General features: G+C 39.6%; 1 protein-coding gene and 1 long non-coding RNA gene across 2 annotated transcripts; both read left to right on the top strand.

Moving 5' to 3' along the window:
• The first annotated feature begins 2609 nt into the window (after positions 1-2609).
• Positions 2610-4353, top strand: LOC120443589 (zinc finger protein 862-like). The gene is made up of 6 exons (XM_039622494.1): positions 2610-2778; positions 2989-3175; positions 3280-3589; positions 3718-3837; positions 3930-4081; positions 4221-4353. The coding sequence occupies exons 1-5, from the start codon at positions 2643-2645 to the stop codon at positions 4023-4025; spliced, it is 849 nt and encodes a 282-aa protein (XP_039478428.1). The 5' UTR covers positions 2610-2642; the 3' UTR covers positions 4026-4081; positions 4221-4353.
• Positions 4354-4457: 104 nt separating this feature from the next.
• On the top strand, positions 4458-5445 carry LOC120443590. The gene is made up of 3 exons (XR_005615509.1): positions 4458-4611; positions 4706-4844; positions 4941-5445. It is a non-coding gene; the product is annotated as an uncharacterized LOC120443590 (long non-coding RNA).
• Positions 5446-15607: the final 10162 nt, after the last annotated feature.

Here is a 15607-nt window from a genome sequence, read left to right as displayed (position 1 = left end):
TTGCGATATTTTATAAATATGAAACTCTAAAGATTTTGAGTTCATGCACATTGTGAAACAAGAATCTAAATATTTTGTGTCACAACGATTTCTATAAAAGCATGTTGTTTATGGGCATAATGTGACAAATCTTTTGCAGGCCCTATTAATGATCAATGGTAATTGAAGAGGAAGCTGAACCCTGTCTCTGGACATTTACATGACAAGTGACAGCGCAGACATCTACTAATGAGAGAACATGTTTTATCATCATAAACACTGTGATATGAAGCATCGTTAAAGTATCACTTCAGTAATGTTGACTCGTGTTTTTAATAGATGACTTTAAAACACTAAACTCTAATTTCTGTGATTTGTTTTAAGCTTACAGAATATAACATGTGGTAAGACGACGAGTTTTACTTCTCACTGTCCGTGTTATGTGTATCTATTTATCATGTATGCTACTTTGCTGTGTGGACTGTAAAATGTTTCATTGTATTCATAAAATAAACCAGACTTTCACTGTCTGCATCTTTTACTGTTTTTCTGCTTTTGTTCACTCCAAGTTTGACAAAACCTACAGATATCCAGCGTTAACTCACTAACAATGTGGAGCAGTCTCAGTGTATTTAGCTGCTTTTTCCCTAAACACAACCAACTGAGAGAAACGCTTGTAGTCCTCACTTTGGTCATTTTGAACGCTGAAGGAGATTTGTTCCATAGAAACCTTTATACTAGTGTTTCCTGCACTTAATCTATCACTACTATGTTCTATTTAAATCCAGATTCCTTTTATAGTTTGCAGTTTCTTTACTAACACATTTGTAGATAAGTTTATTGCTGAACGACACAGTTAGCAGTCCCACTCACTCTCTAGGTTTTTGAAGTTTTGTGTGTAATGGTTTAGTCTATCAGATCTTACCCTTTTCTCCCCAGTATCACAACAGTACGACTCCCAAAGTACAGATCAGTAAACAACCAATGATTCTAAAGCCAGAACAGAAAGATACAGTTGGAAGAAACGATTGCATTTTTATGATGCGTAGTAAAACTACCCCTCTTCTTCTTCTCTGTGTTGTTGTTGTTGTTGTTGTGTGTGTGTGTGTGTGTGTGTGTGTGTGTGTATGCCTTAGAAGTCAAATAATACATTAGCCACACTTAAAAAAACCCATTTGAATTTCATTTAGAACTGAGATTCTAAGTTGTAAGCAGAAATCTTATCCTCAGCCACAAACATGTTTCCCCACTTTCACAATGCTGAGGTGTCAAATCCACAACCCCCAACAAATGGTTTGTTACATGCGGGTGTGAAGGGCAAGCTTTACTTACACAGCCTCACACACAGTAGATTTTTAAAGTTTTTGGGTACAGTGGTTTAGCCACAGATGTAACTTCTACTTTTGATAAAGACCACTCCACCTGTTTATTTCTTAAGAAATTAAGCTCTTATTTATACATGTCTACACAATAATAGACACCGTGTGCTCTGTGACATTATAGTCTTCTACTGCTGCTTCCATTGGTTTGCATTTTAAACTCCCAACCTTTCAGGTTGTTATGAACGACTTATATTTCTAACATTTTGTGATATAAAAGTGAACCATGTGGGTTTTTTTAATTTTCTGTGTGATGGGATGACTCAATAACAGGGCTCTAGAGTGCGACCAATTTGGTCGCAAATGCGACCAAATTTCTCAGTAGTGCGACTAAAAAAAAATACTTGGTCGCACCGTATTTTCTCGTGAGAAATCACAATAAAAAGTTTCCGCAACTCTGAAAGTCTCCGTGTGTTCAACAACAGACACACATTGTGCCCATGTCGTGTTCTAAACCAATCAGAGATAGTCAAAGGCGGGGACCTCTGTGATTGGCCGTGGTCCAGATATTCCTGCAGGCCTCGTATGTTTACGTTTGAAAGTGCGGGCAGATAGAGAAGGGTGAGTAGCTAGGTTCGATAGAAGTGTATGAAGTTGGTATTGAGAAAATATGAAAAGAACAATTGATAACTTTTTCGTTAAGTTAAGGCCTGATCAGTCCAAAATTCTGAGCCAGCGCTCTGACACGGAGCCATCAACCTCTCAGTTTTTGTCAAACACTGGTCCGGAGACGGCATCAAAAAATGAGCCACATACGATCGACTCCCAGCCGGAGCCCAGTGAAAGTAAAAGTGAAAAAATGTATAAATTTCGAATCGAGTGGCTTGACCAGTTTCTCTGGCTAAGATACAGCCAAGCTGACAATATGATGCACTGCATTTATTGTCGCGAGTGTGGAAAGACCATGGCCGGCAACACTGCATTTGTCACTGGTGCTAATACGTTTCGACTTGAAACGCTGAAAAAGCATACAGTATCGAGAAGACACATTATATGCCGCGATAAATGCACTGCCCAAATGTCCCCTCTTCCCACTGCCTTTCAGCGGCAGGCAGGAGTAAACAGGTCATCGGAGGAGGCCGAGATGATCATTAAGTTTAACATCGCCTACAATATTGCAAAAGAAGAAGTTCCGTTTACTAAGTTCAAGTCAGAAATAACTCTTCACAAGAAAAATGGCTTGGACATAAACCCCACATACAGCAATGATGTTGCGTGCGCCCAGTTTATAGGCGTCATCGCTGACACACTGAAAAAAAAGACGTCATTGCGAACAGTGCATACATGGCATTCCTGATCGATGGAGACACAGACATCGCCACAAAAGAATGCGTCATTGTGTACGCTCGTATCTTGCAAAAAGGAAGACCAGCGAATATACTGATTGGACACATTGAGGTCGAGCATGCCCATGCCAAAGGTAAGCCATGTCATGTCATGTCACGTAGCCTATGTAAATAATATAATTAATAATATTACGTCTTTTTACTGCATTAACCATATGTAGCATATTCTTATCATTGAAAATCAAACATAGCAATAATACATGAATATAGAAACTGAAACTGAAAAAGACTGCATTGTAAACTCTTGATCTGATAAGTAAATGGTATTTTCTTTATTCATTTAGGTGTTTATGCTGCCTCAAAGAAAGCATTTGCTGCTCTTGGGGACCAGTGCAGTAACTGGTTGGAGAAAATCATTGCTATGGGGGCTGATGGTGCTGCTGTTAACTTGGGCAGCAAAGGGGGTGTCATAGCCCTTCTGCAGCAGGAGGCAGGTGACCACATTGTGCCATTCCACTGTATGCCTCACAGGTAAGACTAGAAGACAAGAAATGCCTGACACTCTAAAGTCACTGTGGGTTAATTTCTTTTATAGAGAAGATATATCTACATTTTAAAGTTTACTATCTTTTCAGATTGGAATTGGCAATGTTGTCAGTTCAGAGGGACATTCCAATGATCAGGCAGTTGTATGACCTTCTCCATTTAATTTGGAAGACGTATCATTTCAGCCCAAAATCAATGAGAGAGCTCAGGGTCATTGGGGCTGACTTGGGAGTAAATGTGCTGGTGCCCAGTGGGGTGAAGGGAACAAGGTGGCTCCCACATGTTTCAAGAGCCCTGGAGACCTTTCTGAAACCAGGCCAGTTCACTACTGTGTACCGCCACATGGACAATTTGGCAGGTTCCTCTGCCAATGCAGACATTGCAGGCCGAGCTACAAAGGTCAGTGCATTATTTCTGAATATTCTTTTTATTTCAGCAAATTACGCAATTATTATTGACTTTATATTTTTTAAGAATGTAGTTCATCAGTGTTCTAGGTGACTAATTTTTATTGTTGTATCATACAGGTTAAGAAATCAATGGAAGATGCCACTTTTGTGGCCTTTTGCCATTTTATTACAGATGTGTTCAGTGGCATTAGTAAGTTTAGCCTCCTACTTCAAAGAAATGATGTCATCCTACCACAGGTAAGTGAGATGAAGTGGGATGTGTATATTTGAATTGTGTTTGTGGTCATCTTCAACTTTTTTTAAAATACAGCACTGTTATACCCAAACAGGTCGTTTGCAGCCTGGAACAACTGCTGGTGACCACAGAGGTAATGGTTGCAAGACCCAAGCCTCATGGAAGACTGTCAGAGTTCCTGACGATATGAGGCTGCAGAGGAGGCAGCAGGATAAAGAGGGTGAAATGGCAGTCTACAAATTCCAGGTAGGCCTACATATAGCTGTGTCTCGTATTTAAACAGAGAACACTATTTATTATTTTATGATTATTTCTTATTTACATTTGCACAAATCTTTCTAATATCAATATCACAATCTCTATTTATCATTTATGCAATACACAGACAATAACACTCAAAGGAGAGGCATCAAATCTGGCTGAAGATGGTGTTGCTGCCACTAAACTTAAAAAAGTAATGGATGCAACAATCAAATCCACTGTGAAAAATCTGAAAGCAAGATTCAGTAGTCTCCTAGGCAAGTGTATTAAATACATGTAGATAAGAAATATTTTTATTATTGTTAACAGCATTGTTATATTTTTATTTTCATTTATTAAAATGTATTTGTTCTTACAACAGAGGAGAGTGCTTCTGAGTCAGCCACAACCAAAGCTGTCAAATGCTTCAACATTTTCAATCATGATAGCTGGCCAGAGAACAAAGAGGATTTAGTGGACCATGGTGCTGATGACCTTGCTTTTCTCTTGGATCACTTCTCCACAGTCCTGAGAAGGTAGCTGGTGGATTGCTACGATATCATGTGTGCTGCTCGTAGATATGTTGTTTATGTGAACACTGATTAGCTGTGTAAACCACATCATTTTCAGAAATGGTGTAAATGCAGAGCTTGCAAAAGAAGAGTTTGTAAGTTTGAAGCTGTTAATTGCCAAGATGTTCAAAGACAAGACCTACCTCAGCCTTTGGGAGCTCATGTTGACCAGAGAGCCGTACTGCTCAGAGTAGAAGGTCAGTTTTGGTTGATGTTCTTTCCTAAGATTGTGTGAGTTTTGCTATCTAACACACATTGGTTCAATAAATCTCTTGAATGTATTTTTCTCTCAGAACATCCTGCATCTTGTACACATTATGCTGGTCCTACCTGTCTCAGCTGCGGTATGTGAAAGAGGGTTCTCTGCACAGAAGAGAATTAAATCAGACACAAGAGCATCCCTTCATTCAGAGACAGTGGATGACCTGATAAGAATCAGTGTGGAGGGGCCAAGTCTGGAAGATTTTGATGCTAGAGAGAGTGTGGCAAGCTGGTTCACCCAAGGTGAAAGATCAAGAAGGCCAAATTACAGGAGCTGGCCATCTGAGGGGCATGTGACTGCAATGGAGGACAGTCCATAAGATAACAAGTTGTTCGGATATTGAAATGTTCAGATTGAAGCCTTTGACACTTTGAGTAACTTTTTAATTTAGATGTTTTTTTTATTTAATATATCTTGAGATGTTTTAAATTTCTTTAATGTTGAAATTTCAGCTCAGTGAAGAACTTTAAGCACAAGCATGTTTAAGTAATCTTTCTTGTAGAACTTTGCTACAAATAAAGAGCTTTGTGTTGAAAGGTTGTTAGTTAATCATTTACAAATCAATATTTACAAATCAAAAAAACGTGAACATGTAAAACCGCGGTGTTAAGCAATGCAGTTAAAAAATTTGGGTACGCCTAACTTTTGTGCTGGTGCGCCTAAAAATAAAATTTAGGCGCACCAGTGCAACCATGGCAAAAAGTTAGTCTAGAGCCCTGCTTAAGACACAAGTTATTTAAACAATTCTAAATGACAGTGTGATGGCCATAGTACTTTATGTGGGCCAAATATGTTAAGGATAATGTTTATCAATGTAAAATTGCAAAGAACCTTTGGATAGATTATAACATCTTGTAAACAGTTACCTCAGAAGCTGTACTGTCAGCCCTATGTATGTAAGGTAGGGCTGCCACAAACGATTATTTTGATAGTCGACTAGTCACCGATTATTTTTGCGATTAGTCGACTAATCAGATCATGCATCGATTGGACGTAAAACTTACAGCTTGAAAATATGTTAAACGTTTATTTTGTGACCCAGAAAGAATAATAAGAGTAATATTAAAACTAACTAGCTGCCGCCATTGTTGACAACTGCGCTGGGCCGCACTATGAATTCTGGGACACAGCTTCTTCTTCTTCGGGGTTTAACGGCAGCTGGCATCCTTTACATGCACTGCTGCCATCTTCTGTTTCAGTCCGTTATTACACTTTTAAATCCTACTACTTATTCCTGCGTCTTTTGTGATCTTACAAAGCTTCAAACGACGCGTCGACTATTAAATCAGTCGTCGACGATTTTGATAGTCGACGTAATCGTGACTAGTCGACTAATCGTGGCAGCTCTAATGTAAGGTAAAACTTTCCACAGTACTTCCACTTAAGTAAGTAACTAAACACATAAAGTCACCCTTACCAATAATCCACTGCTCCTTGAAAAAAGTAGCACAAACAGACAACTGACTCAGCAATGATGAGTAGAGCTACCAGAGGCCGAGACTCAAGCGGAAGAAAATTAAAAGTTTTGGTTTTTGTGGCTCGAAAAATTAAAGAAAGTATGTTTAATAATTCAACAAGACCCGCACCTTCAACACATGTACATTCAAATTTTGGAACAGGCTCAACAATGCTTTTTGTTCAATAGGTTTTAGCCGTTCGAAAAAGTCATTTTACGGCTTTAACGTTTCCAGCTGATAAGGAGAATGACTGCATTTCAAATGTGCGTCCAAAGGCTTTAAACATTCGCATTGTCTGTAACGACAGTATCAAATTACAGTGCATTGTTTTTACTAAAATTCAACATTTTCAGATGAAAATATGGCTGCTTTTTGTTTTTTTCACTGTAACACCCCTCTCAATGCCATTTTTAGGATATTCTTGGTGATCCCATTTTTTTCATATTTATGCTTTTGGGAGTAAGGGGAATCTAATACGCATGTTGTTACTGTGTTTTGTACTATCAGCTGTGAGGGCTCTGCGTTTGATTTGAGCAGTCTGTTTTATTTTGTCTTGTGAGTGGGTGTTTTCAAACAAGATCCTCGTCAGTTGGATTTTGTTACCACAAACTTTGTGTGAAGTTCACAACAGAGGTAAAGAGATTTAAACACACAAGTTTAACGAGGCAGCAGTTGGACCAGCTGCACAGGACAGGTGAAGCAGAGAGTGTCAGGGGAGATGTGCAACAGAAGCAGAGGGAACATTTTACAAGATGATAAACGGCACATTTAGGTGATTAAGGATTTGTTGACAAGATTAAAAGACACGGCCGTCAGAGTTCAACAACATTACAGTTTGATTAAATAAAAGGTTTTTAAACTACACAGGGTTTTATTTTCTCCTCTGATAGTAATCATATTAAACATGTCAAGAAAGAAAGAGTATAAGAGAAAATAGTAAATGTGTGTCTAATTCAACTCTTCCTGTGAACCTTATATCATCCTTTAATATGTTTGGTGTTACAAACTTGAAGAAGCACAGAAAAGATCATCAGACATTAATCTAATCAGTTTTTCAAACTTCATGCATATTGAAATGTTGAAATCTTCCCTGCTAGACCAAAGTTGCAGCTGCTAGAGAGACAGGGTTCAAGCTTCCTCTTCAATTACCATTGATCATTAATAGGGCCTGCAAAAGATTTGTTACATTATGCCCATAAACAACATGCTTTTATAGAAATCATTGTGACACAAAATATTTAGATTCTTGTTTCACAATGTGCATGAACTCAAAATCTTTAGAGTTTCATATTTATAAAATATCGCAAATAATACATTTATACCAATGTATGAGCTACACTTCTTGTAAAAAACTGATTGGAAATGCGTTTGAAAAAGCTCCTGTTGTGACCTTCCTTCTGTGAGGGCACACACACTCACACTCACACACGCACACACGCACACACACACTCACACACGCACACACACTCACACACGCACACACACACACACACACACAGAGAGAGAGAGAGAGAGGGGGAGATCATTAATACAAAGGATTGGACAATTAAGATGTTTCTTTAAATCTACAACAGCTTCCTTTTCAAAAGTTTACTGACATAGTAAAGAAGTAGCTAGGGAACTCAGTAAGTATGAGCAACAATAGCTTAAGGACACTATGTCCAATAAGGAGGAATTCATCATCTGCAGTTCGTCAAAAAGTGCCATATTAAAAACAATTCAGCAGGCCCTCAGAGTGCGGATACAAACTGTTTTCAGCTGTAGAGGTAGAGGTACACATCATGTACTTATCGACATACAGTTCAGAGGCTTGCATTAGAGTGCTTTGGTGCTTGGGCATCTTTTATTTAGCACGTTTATACCATTGTGAATGTAGCTATATGAATGTGCTCAAGAGTCTATCGTATGTTTGTCATGCAACTAAAAATTCGAAAAAATATGTTTTTAAATCAGTAACTTTGCAAATTTAGAGGAATTGTTTTCGGACAACACATGTGTCACATTTTAAACAGGGTTTGTATAATCAGCACTGACATACAGACATTTATGCGTTGGGTATAACAGACATGCTTACTGTGTGAAAGGCCCTCTGATGTCTTGGAGCAGAGAAACACGCTGTATTGTTGCTTTTCTCTATTGTATAAGCAACGCCCGTAGGTCAGAAACGCTCTGTGCGGGTAGCAAAGTCGGCTCCAAAGCACATCCAGGCATCCGTCTGAAAGAAAGGTGTCGCTGCGGCTAGGCTCTCAGGATAGTCGGGCTTTTATTTATATTTGCATTCTGGTGCGTTAAAACTAGCAGCCTCTGTGTCCCGCTTGGATCATCATTCCGAAAATTCTGATATTTAAATAAAATGGTGAATTGGCTAGTGATGAGGAGCCACTTAGATCCGTAAAATGAGGTTTGATTAAATTAAACTCTTATGAACAGCTAACTACCTCGCACCACTGTGTCTGGGATCCGAAAAAATTAAAAGTTAAAACGATATACCTTGCGGCAGTTGTGAAGTGCTGAGGAAAATACTGTGTGTCTGATGGGGTGTTTTTCTATAGGTGGCCTTGGTTTCAGTTGGCCTCTGAGATGTAGAGATAAAAAAGGGTAGGATGTAAAGAAGAAAGGTGGAAAACTGTTTGGAGGATCGGTTGGTCACTAGGAGGTGTAATTGTCTGCCTGTAGAGATAAAGGTGTGGGGGTGTAAGAAAAGGTGAAAAACCTTTGGAGGTTCAGTTGGACATGGTTTCAGTTGACCTCTGACATGATAAGATAAGATAAAGGAACTGTTTTGTAATGGAAAACTATGGAACTATAGTTGGGATGTGTGAGTGCTGGATGCTCTTGATAAGGATGGCTCTTTTTATGACTTCTTCTGCTGACTGTTGGGGTCTAACTGTAACCCCCTGTCTACCCCCTGTCTAACTGATGCAGAGTTAAGAATATGTAGTTTTAGAAGTATCCCTGTTTATTTCTAAAGGAATACCTGCTGTTTGTGGTATTCTGTTTAAAAACTATTAGCATCTGTGTCTTTCAGAGCGCTAAAGAAAAGTAAAATGCTCCTAAAACAGTTAAATCATCTATGTGTGTTTGTGACTAGTAGATAATTATATGGTTAGTTGCATTAAAGGAACATTGGGGGTTGATACAGTGCTAGTGTGGCTATGTGTGAATATGTGTTTTTAGAAGTATCGCAGTTTATTTCTAAAAGAATACATGTTGTTTGTTGTGCTCTCTTTGAAAACTATTAGCCTATGAAACTATTAGAAAAGTGAAATCTTCCTAAACTAGTTAAATTAAATGTTGTGTGGGATTACACGGTTTTTAGAAAAGTTCATTTCTATACATGTTGTTTATGGTGCTCTGTTTAAAACTATTTGCTCCTGTGACTGTTCGAAGCGCTAAAGAAAAAGCAAAATACCCCTAAACTAGTTAAATTAAATCATCTATGTCTAAATAACAGAGCTCAGAGACCTATACAATCCTTTAAAGACAGTTTAATTAAAACACATAATGGTCTCATTAAATAAAACGCTATTAAACACATGTAAACTCATATGACCCCCGAACTCACATGCATGAGCAAAAGTCCGTTCACGCTCACACGCACTCACATGGACGCGCTGGGGGAAAGGGGAGGGGGTGAGGGAAAAGGCGAAGTGGGGTGGGTGGGGGGCAAAAAAGGCTACAGGTATATTACTACTTTTCTTTATTCCTCAATAAACGCTTTTTGTATAAAATAGTGCAATTTATACATTCAGCATCAGTGTGTAGAAGTTGTTAAAAGGTTTGTGTGTTGTTTAAAGGTTAAATAAATCGCTCAAAAGAGACACACAGTGATCGACATAGGGGGAACATGTTTTAAGCATCCTTCCCAAAAAGCAAATTAATTGCAATCTGTTTGTTTTATATCTGTTTTTTTTATCATCAAGACAAAAAAGAAACGAAAAGACAAAAATCTAGATGCTGCAACTAAGCTGTAACTATTTAGAGGAGGGTTAATATGTGTGCATAATGTTTTGGCGTTTGTTTCTCGCCTGCGCTAAAAGACGCGGCGAATGGAACCAAACAGCAAGTGGGCGAATTAAAACCTGGCTGGCTGAATTTCTTAACATCAGCATCGTAAACCTAATCTTGTGATCCTCAAACTTCCGCCGATTCAATGAGAGTGCGACCGCACCGCCTCCACTTCTATTTGTATTACACACGCAGTGTCTGTGGGTCTTGGAAGTGAGGTGCTGTGTTCGTTTACTCTGTTCCCTTCTGTTCTTGCTATGTGTATTTCACAGTCTGTGTGGGTGTGTATTTTGTAATTTTCGAGCATGATTATGCTTTCAGTCTCCTCGTCCTGTCATGCTGGTTAGTCAAACTACTACAGAAGAACACAACTACTGTGTATATTAAATTGAGCTGGAAACGCAATAATTTATTTGCAGTTTGGATACATAAAAAAACAAAGTGTTCAAAAAAAAAAGAGAAAAAGAAAAGAATTATATGCCCAGTTAATTTCCTGCTATTGAAGTTGATATCACTAAATATAGGTACATATGACAACCAAATAAGATTTTGAAATCCATAATAAATGGATTGATTGATTTTGACTCTGGGGTGCTGCTGGTGGTTTCTGTTAGGCAGAGTCAACCAATTTGTTGATCAATTATTAAGATGGCTGACCAAGATGGCAGCTGCATGTCTTCTTGTTGAATGTCTGCTTTGAATTTGTTCACTTTTTACTATTTTTAATGGGTTTTAGTTTTTTCCAACAGGGTTTTTAACGGTTATTCTGTAAATTTTCTTTGGGAACGTGGCCTATTTTGTGGAGCTTCTGCTACTACCAGAAGTCATCTGCGCCACACCAGGGCTTGTGCTGCTAGCTGGACCCATCTGCATCACACCAGGGCCTCTGCTGCTGGCTGAGGCCATCTACATTAAACCAGGGCGAGTGCTGCTAGCTTCAACTCTTGTCCAAGCCACTGATTCCATGCAGAAAGCCTTTTTTGCTGTCCAGCGCTGATTACTTCATCTTAAACTTGTTCTCAATGCAGACAAAACAAAGCTCATGTGTTTTTCCAAATCAAGGAACTGGGCCCAAACGATTCCTTCAGTAACCACTCTTGAGGGTAATAAAAATAGAGTTGGTTCACACATATACATTTATTCACACATATATCTGGGTATCTTGATTGATGACTCGCTCAACTTCAAACCACATGTAGAGAAACTCGTGAAGAAACTGAAGTTAAAACAGAGTTTTTATTTTCAAAATAAGTTGTGTTTTTCTTTGAATACAAAGAAGCAGCTTGTTGCTACCTGTTGCTTACCTGTTCTGGATTATGGAGATATTTATATATGAATGCTTCTGCTGTCTTCAAATGGTTGATGCCGTGTAGCATGCTCCTCTTAGGTTCATCACTAACTGTAAATTTCAGACTCACCACTGTAAGTTTTACTCTCAGGTAGGATGGCCTGCTTTGGCCAGTTGGAGGAACTCTAGTTTATACAGTTTTATATATAAGGCAATACTTGGATTGCTGCCTTCCTATATATGCTCCCTGCTTGCAATGAAACATGTTGGTCGTTCTTCGTCCGCAAGGTTACTTGTTGTTTTCTGTTCCATTTGCCCGAACTGAACTTGGCAAAAGAGTTTTTCTCCATTTAGCACCCTTGGCTTGGAATGAGCTGCAGAACGACTGGAATATGACAGAATTCATTCCATTTAGTGCTTTTAAATCAAAACTAAGAATCCTTGAGGCCAATTCCATAACATGTTTCAATTAGATTCTTTGTTGTTTTAATTGAATTTTATTTTCATTTTATTTTTTATTTATTTTTGCATGTGTGTGTTGTTGCTGCCTGTGTTTAATAGTGTAATTTTTGTAACTGTGAGATATTTGCCGCTGCCTATTTTCACCAGCTCTCCCTTGAAAAAGAGGTTTTTGATCTCAATGGGATCTTCCTGGTTAAATAAAGGTAAAAATAAAATAAAATAAAATAATTCATGTACTAACTGGGACCTAGAAGAAAAAGAGACCTCTTGTTTAATAATCCACATTTTACTGTTTTATTCTTTGATGCAGTTGTGGATACTTCTTTCTTTGTGTGTGTGTTTTGGTGTTTAATTCTTTGCTGATTTTTTGTTTGTTTGTTTTTGTTGGTTTAGGAGCAGACACAGTCTCTAAGTTTTGGGTTTGGGAAAGATAGTGAGTGTGATGTAAGAACCAGCTGAAGGACAATGGCACAAGGATATATCTGGACAATGGTCTAGTAGTGGAGGTGTGGTCTTTGGCTCCGCTGCAGAGGAGGGGTGATGTAAAAGGCTTGAGGGAGAGGTTCAGGGAGGCTAGTGGACAGCTGCACCTCGGGACCTGGAGAGAGGTGCGTCATGTCGGCTAGGAAGCTTTGCAGCTGTGGTTGTGATGACGGTGCAATGACTCCCAGATGTTCTTGGAGGCTTTCCAAGCCACAGTGGAGACATATCAGTGGCCTGTGGCAGAGTGGGCACCATAGCTGCTACAGCTGCTTTCTAGAGAGGCACAGACAGTGGGCAACTGGCCGTACACATGGGCCCAGAAGCTGCACTATGCGGCGACGAGGTGGCTGCAGCCCGGGTCATTGGAGGGAGAGGTGCAGATGCTGGCACTAGTGGTCCTCAAGCAGTTTATGGAGGGGCTCCCCAGAGAAACAGCTCAATGGGTCTGCTGCCACCAGCCAGCGAGCATGGAGGACCGTCTGTCTGTGCAAACAGAGGGGGTGGAGGGCCATGATCAGGCTAGCAGATGGCTGCTGAAGCTTTTTCATCTGCTTTCCCAGGCCCTGGAGGTGGCAGGCGGCAGGAGTGGTGGAAGTCACCTGAGACGGCAGTGCTCATCTCAGATGATTTTCCACTAGATTTTCCACTAGAGCAAACACCCCACGCTCAGCCTTTGACCAAGTGAAAAAAATTAATGGTCACTTGGTGCGGCCTGAAGTGGCGTGGACCTACCTGCATTCATATTCAATAACAATAGGCTTTATTGAGTTGTGACACTCACACAGAAGAACACACCTAATTGCTGTCTAAAATCCACCCAAAAACTATTTTCCAGGCAGCTCATTACAACCCCATGGCAGGTTGAAAGGCTAAAAAATTGGAGTAAAAAAATGGTCTTCTCCATTCAGTACGTACTTTACAAATTTTTCACTCTTCCATTGAGCTTGGTTGGAGCCCCTGCCACTTTCCATCCCCTCATGGAGCAGCCACACACTGAATATGCTGCCACCTACCTGGATGATGTCATCATCACAGTGACACCTGGGCGGAACATGTGCAACGGGTGGCCGCGCTGCCCATGTTAATAGTGCCTCAGAGACTCCAATGACACGTGGACACCTGGAGTCTCTGAGGTGTCAGAGAAGGCTCACGGCCAACCCAAAGGAGTGTGCTGTTGGACGGGGGAAGGTGGAGTATTTGGGGTACCACTTGAGAGGCGGGCAGGTACATCCACAGGTGGAGAATTGCATTCTGCTCATGTCCCAAGACCAAAAAGAAAGTAAGACGGTTCTTAGGACTGGCGGGGTACTACCGTCAGTTTGTGCCTGGCTTTAAAAATCATTACAAACATTACAAGCTGTCCAGAACTGTGACTGGAGTTACAGTTATACTAGTGAGGAAATGGATTCCTTGTGACGAGCAGGGTTTAAAATATCCTATTTTGCAAACATCCCATGACCAGTAAGGAAGTCTTGGAGCTAAAAAAAAATATGATTGCATTTTTTTTTTTTTTCATTTCACTTAACTGGAAAGCTAAACCAAGGAGTTAAAAATGCCACATCACATGCAGTCCTGGGCTGCAGTAAACCACTTGAGCACATAATTGACTGTGCGGGTGAGTTGCCTCTTAAGTCAGGTAATCCTCTGACAGTATCTCTGATTATAGTAGCTAATGATAGTTGATCCATTTTGTGCAGAAGAAGAGTCACATGATACCTCAAGCATGACTTTTTGAGAGCGCAAACCGAGTTAGCAACAAAAGCTTATAACCACTATTGGGATACGATCTTTGCCTGCTATTGCCAAGGAAATGTGGAACGTGCACCCTTCAAACTCCATGAAAGGAAAATCTATTTTTGTTTTCTTTTTACTAAACAATACAACACGCAGCAGGCCAGCACACATGCAACCATGTCCATGCTAATGACTGACACACCTCGTGGTATTTTCTCTGGTAACTTTAGTTAATTCTGTTAACTACAATTAAAAGTCTTTGTTCTTATTTTTCATGGCATTTGAGACAGTCTTCCAGCAGTTACATGAAGGTAGTATTACAGTTCAAAAGACTTCAGAATTCTCATTGCACCACAAAACATATTTAAATCAAATTAATGATATAGCTGCATTTTTAATTTAGGGGACACCTTGTAGCCACAATAGTCCTGAAATGTAGTGAAGTGACAAGCAAAGTAATGTGAAATGGATTTCATTTCTAACAGTACAGCCCCTGAGAAACTGCTTTCCATGCACATTTTTTTAATTCCCGATAGCTCCCTTCCCAATGTATTGTGTAAATGCCATTACACAATACATTGCACACTTCTCCTTTCTAGAATCCTTCATGACTTTTTATGACTTCAGCTTTAGCTGAACTGAACCTCATATTTTGTATCACTTCAGAAAGAAAACCCCCACATGCAATATAAAATACATTTATCTGGTATGATGTGAAATTATTTAACCTAAAAAACGTTATGTAAATATTACCAGGGCCAAAAGACTATTATGATCCACCCACTATGCTTCCTGCTTCCCTTTACTTTCTGCAGCAGATTTGGTGAGTAGTCAGAGAAGTGGCTGCACCTGAGAGGTGGGATGTGACCTCTCAGCTTCTGCAGTTGTGTCCTATGTCCTTCCCTCACCGTCTCCCTGTTAAGTCAGTCTTGTCTTCGTGATTATTTGCCAGTCTGTCTCCCCAGTCATGTCTCTCACCCTCTCAGTCCCTCACTCTCAAGTGATCTGTCAGATATTGCTGTTTATCACTGAATAGATTAAAACATTGAGTCATTCATCTGTTTATTTTTGTGCAGAGCCCAGAAAATGTCATCTTCTTAAAACTGTTGTAATGTTATTTCAGCCAGTTATGCAGGTCATTTTATATTTTAGTACTGGAGGTTTTAATCAACTGGTGAGGCAGAGGTGGCCATTAGACCTGAAAGTGGTATTCCACTTTGAGCATTTTGAGATGCACATTACTGCTAATGCATTCATCTAGAATCA

This window comes from Oreochromis aureus, linkage group 14, assembly GCF_013358895.1.
Source record: "Oreochromis aureus strain Israel breed Guangdong linkage group 14, ZZ_aureus, whole genome shotgun sequence".
Lineage (NCBI taxonomy): Eukaryota > Metazoa > Chordata > Actinopteri > Cichliformes > Cichlidae > Oreochromis > Oreochromis aureus.
Note: the sequence above shows the minus strand (reverse complement) of the source record. Positions and strands in the feature narration are given on the sequence as shown.

What these genes read in the sequence shown, in the direction of transcription:
- LOC120443589 (XM_039622494.1), top strand. Translation starts at nt 2,643, where the DNA reads ATGGCATTCCTGATCGATGGAGACACAGACATCGCCACAAAAGAATGC. An exon ending in CGAGCATGCCCATGCCAAAG is followed by an intron (nt 2,779 to 2,988) that starts GTAAGCCATGTC and finishes TTATTCATTTAG; the next exon opens with GTGTTTATGCTGCCTCAAAG. An exon ending in TTCCACTGTATGCCTCACAG is followed by an intron (nt 3,176 to 3,279) that starts GTAAGACTAGAA and finishes CTATCTTTTCAG; the next exon opens with ATTGGAATTGGCAATGTTGT.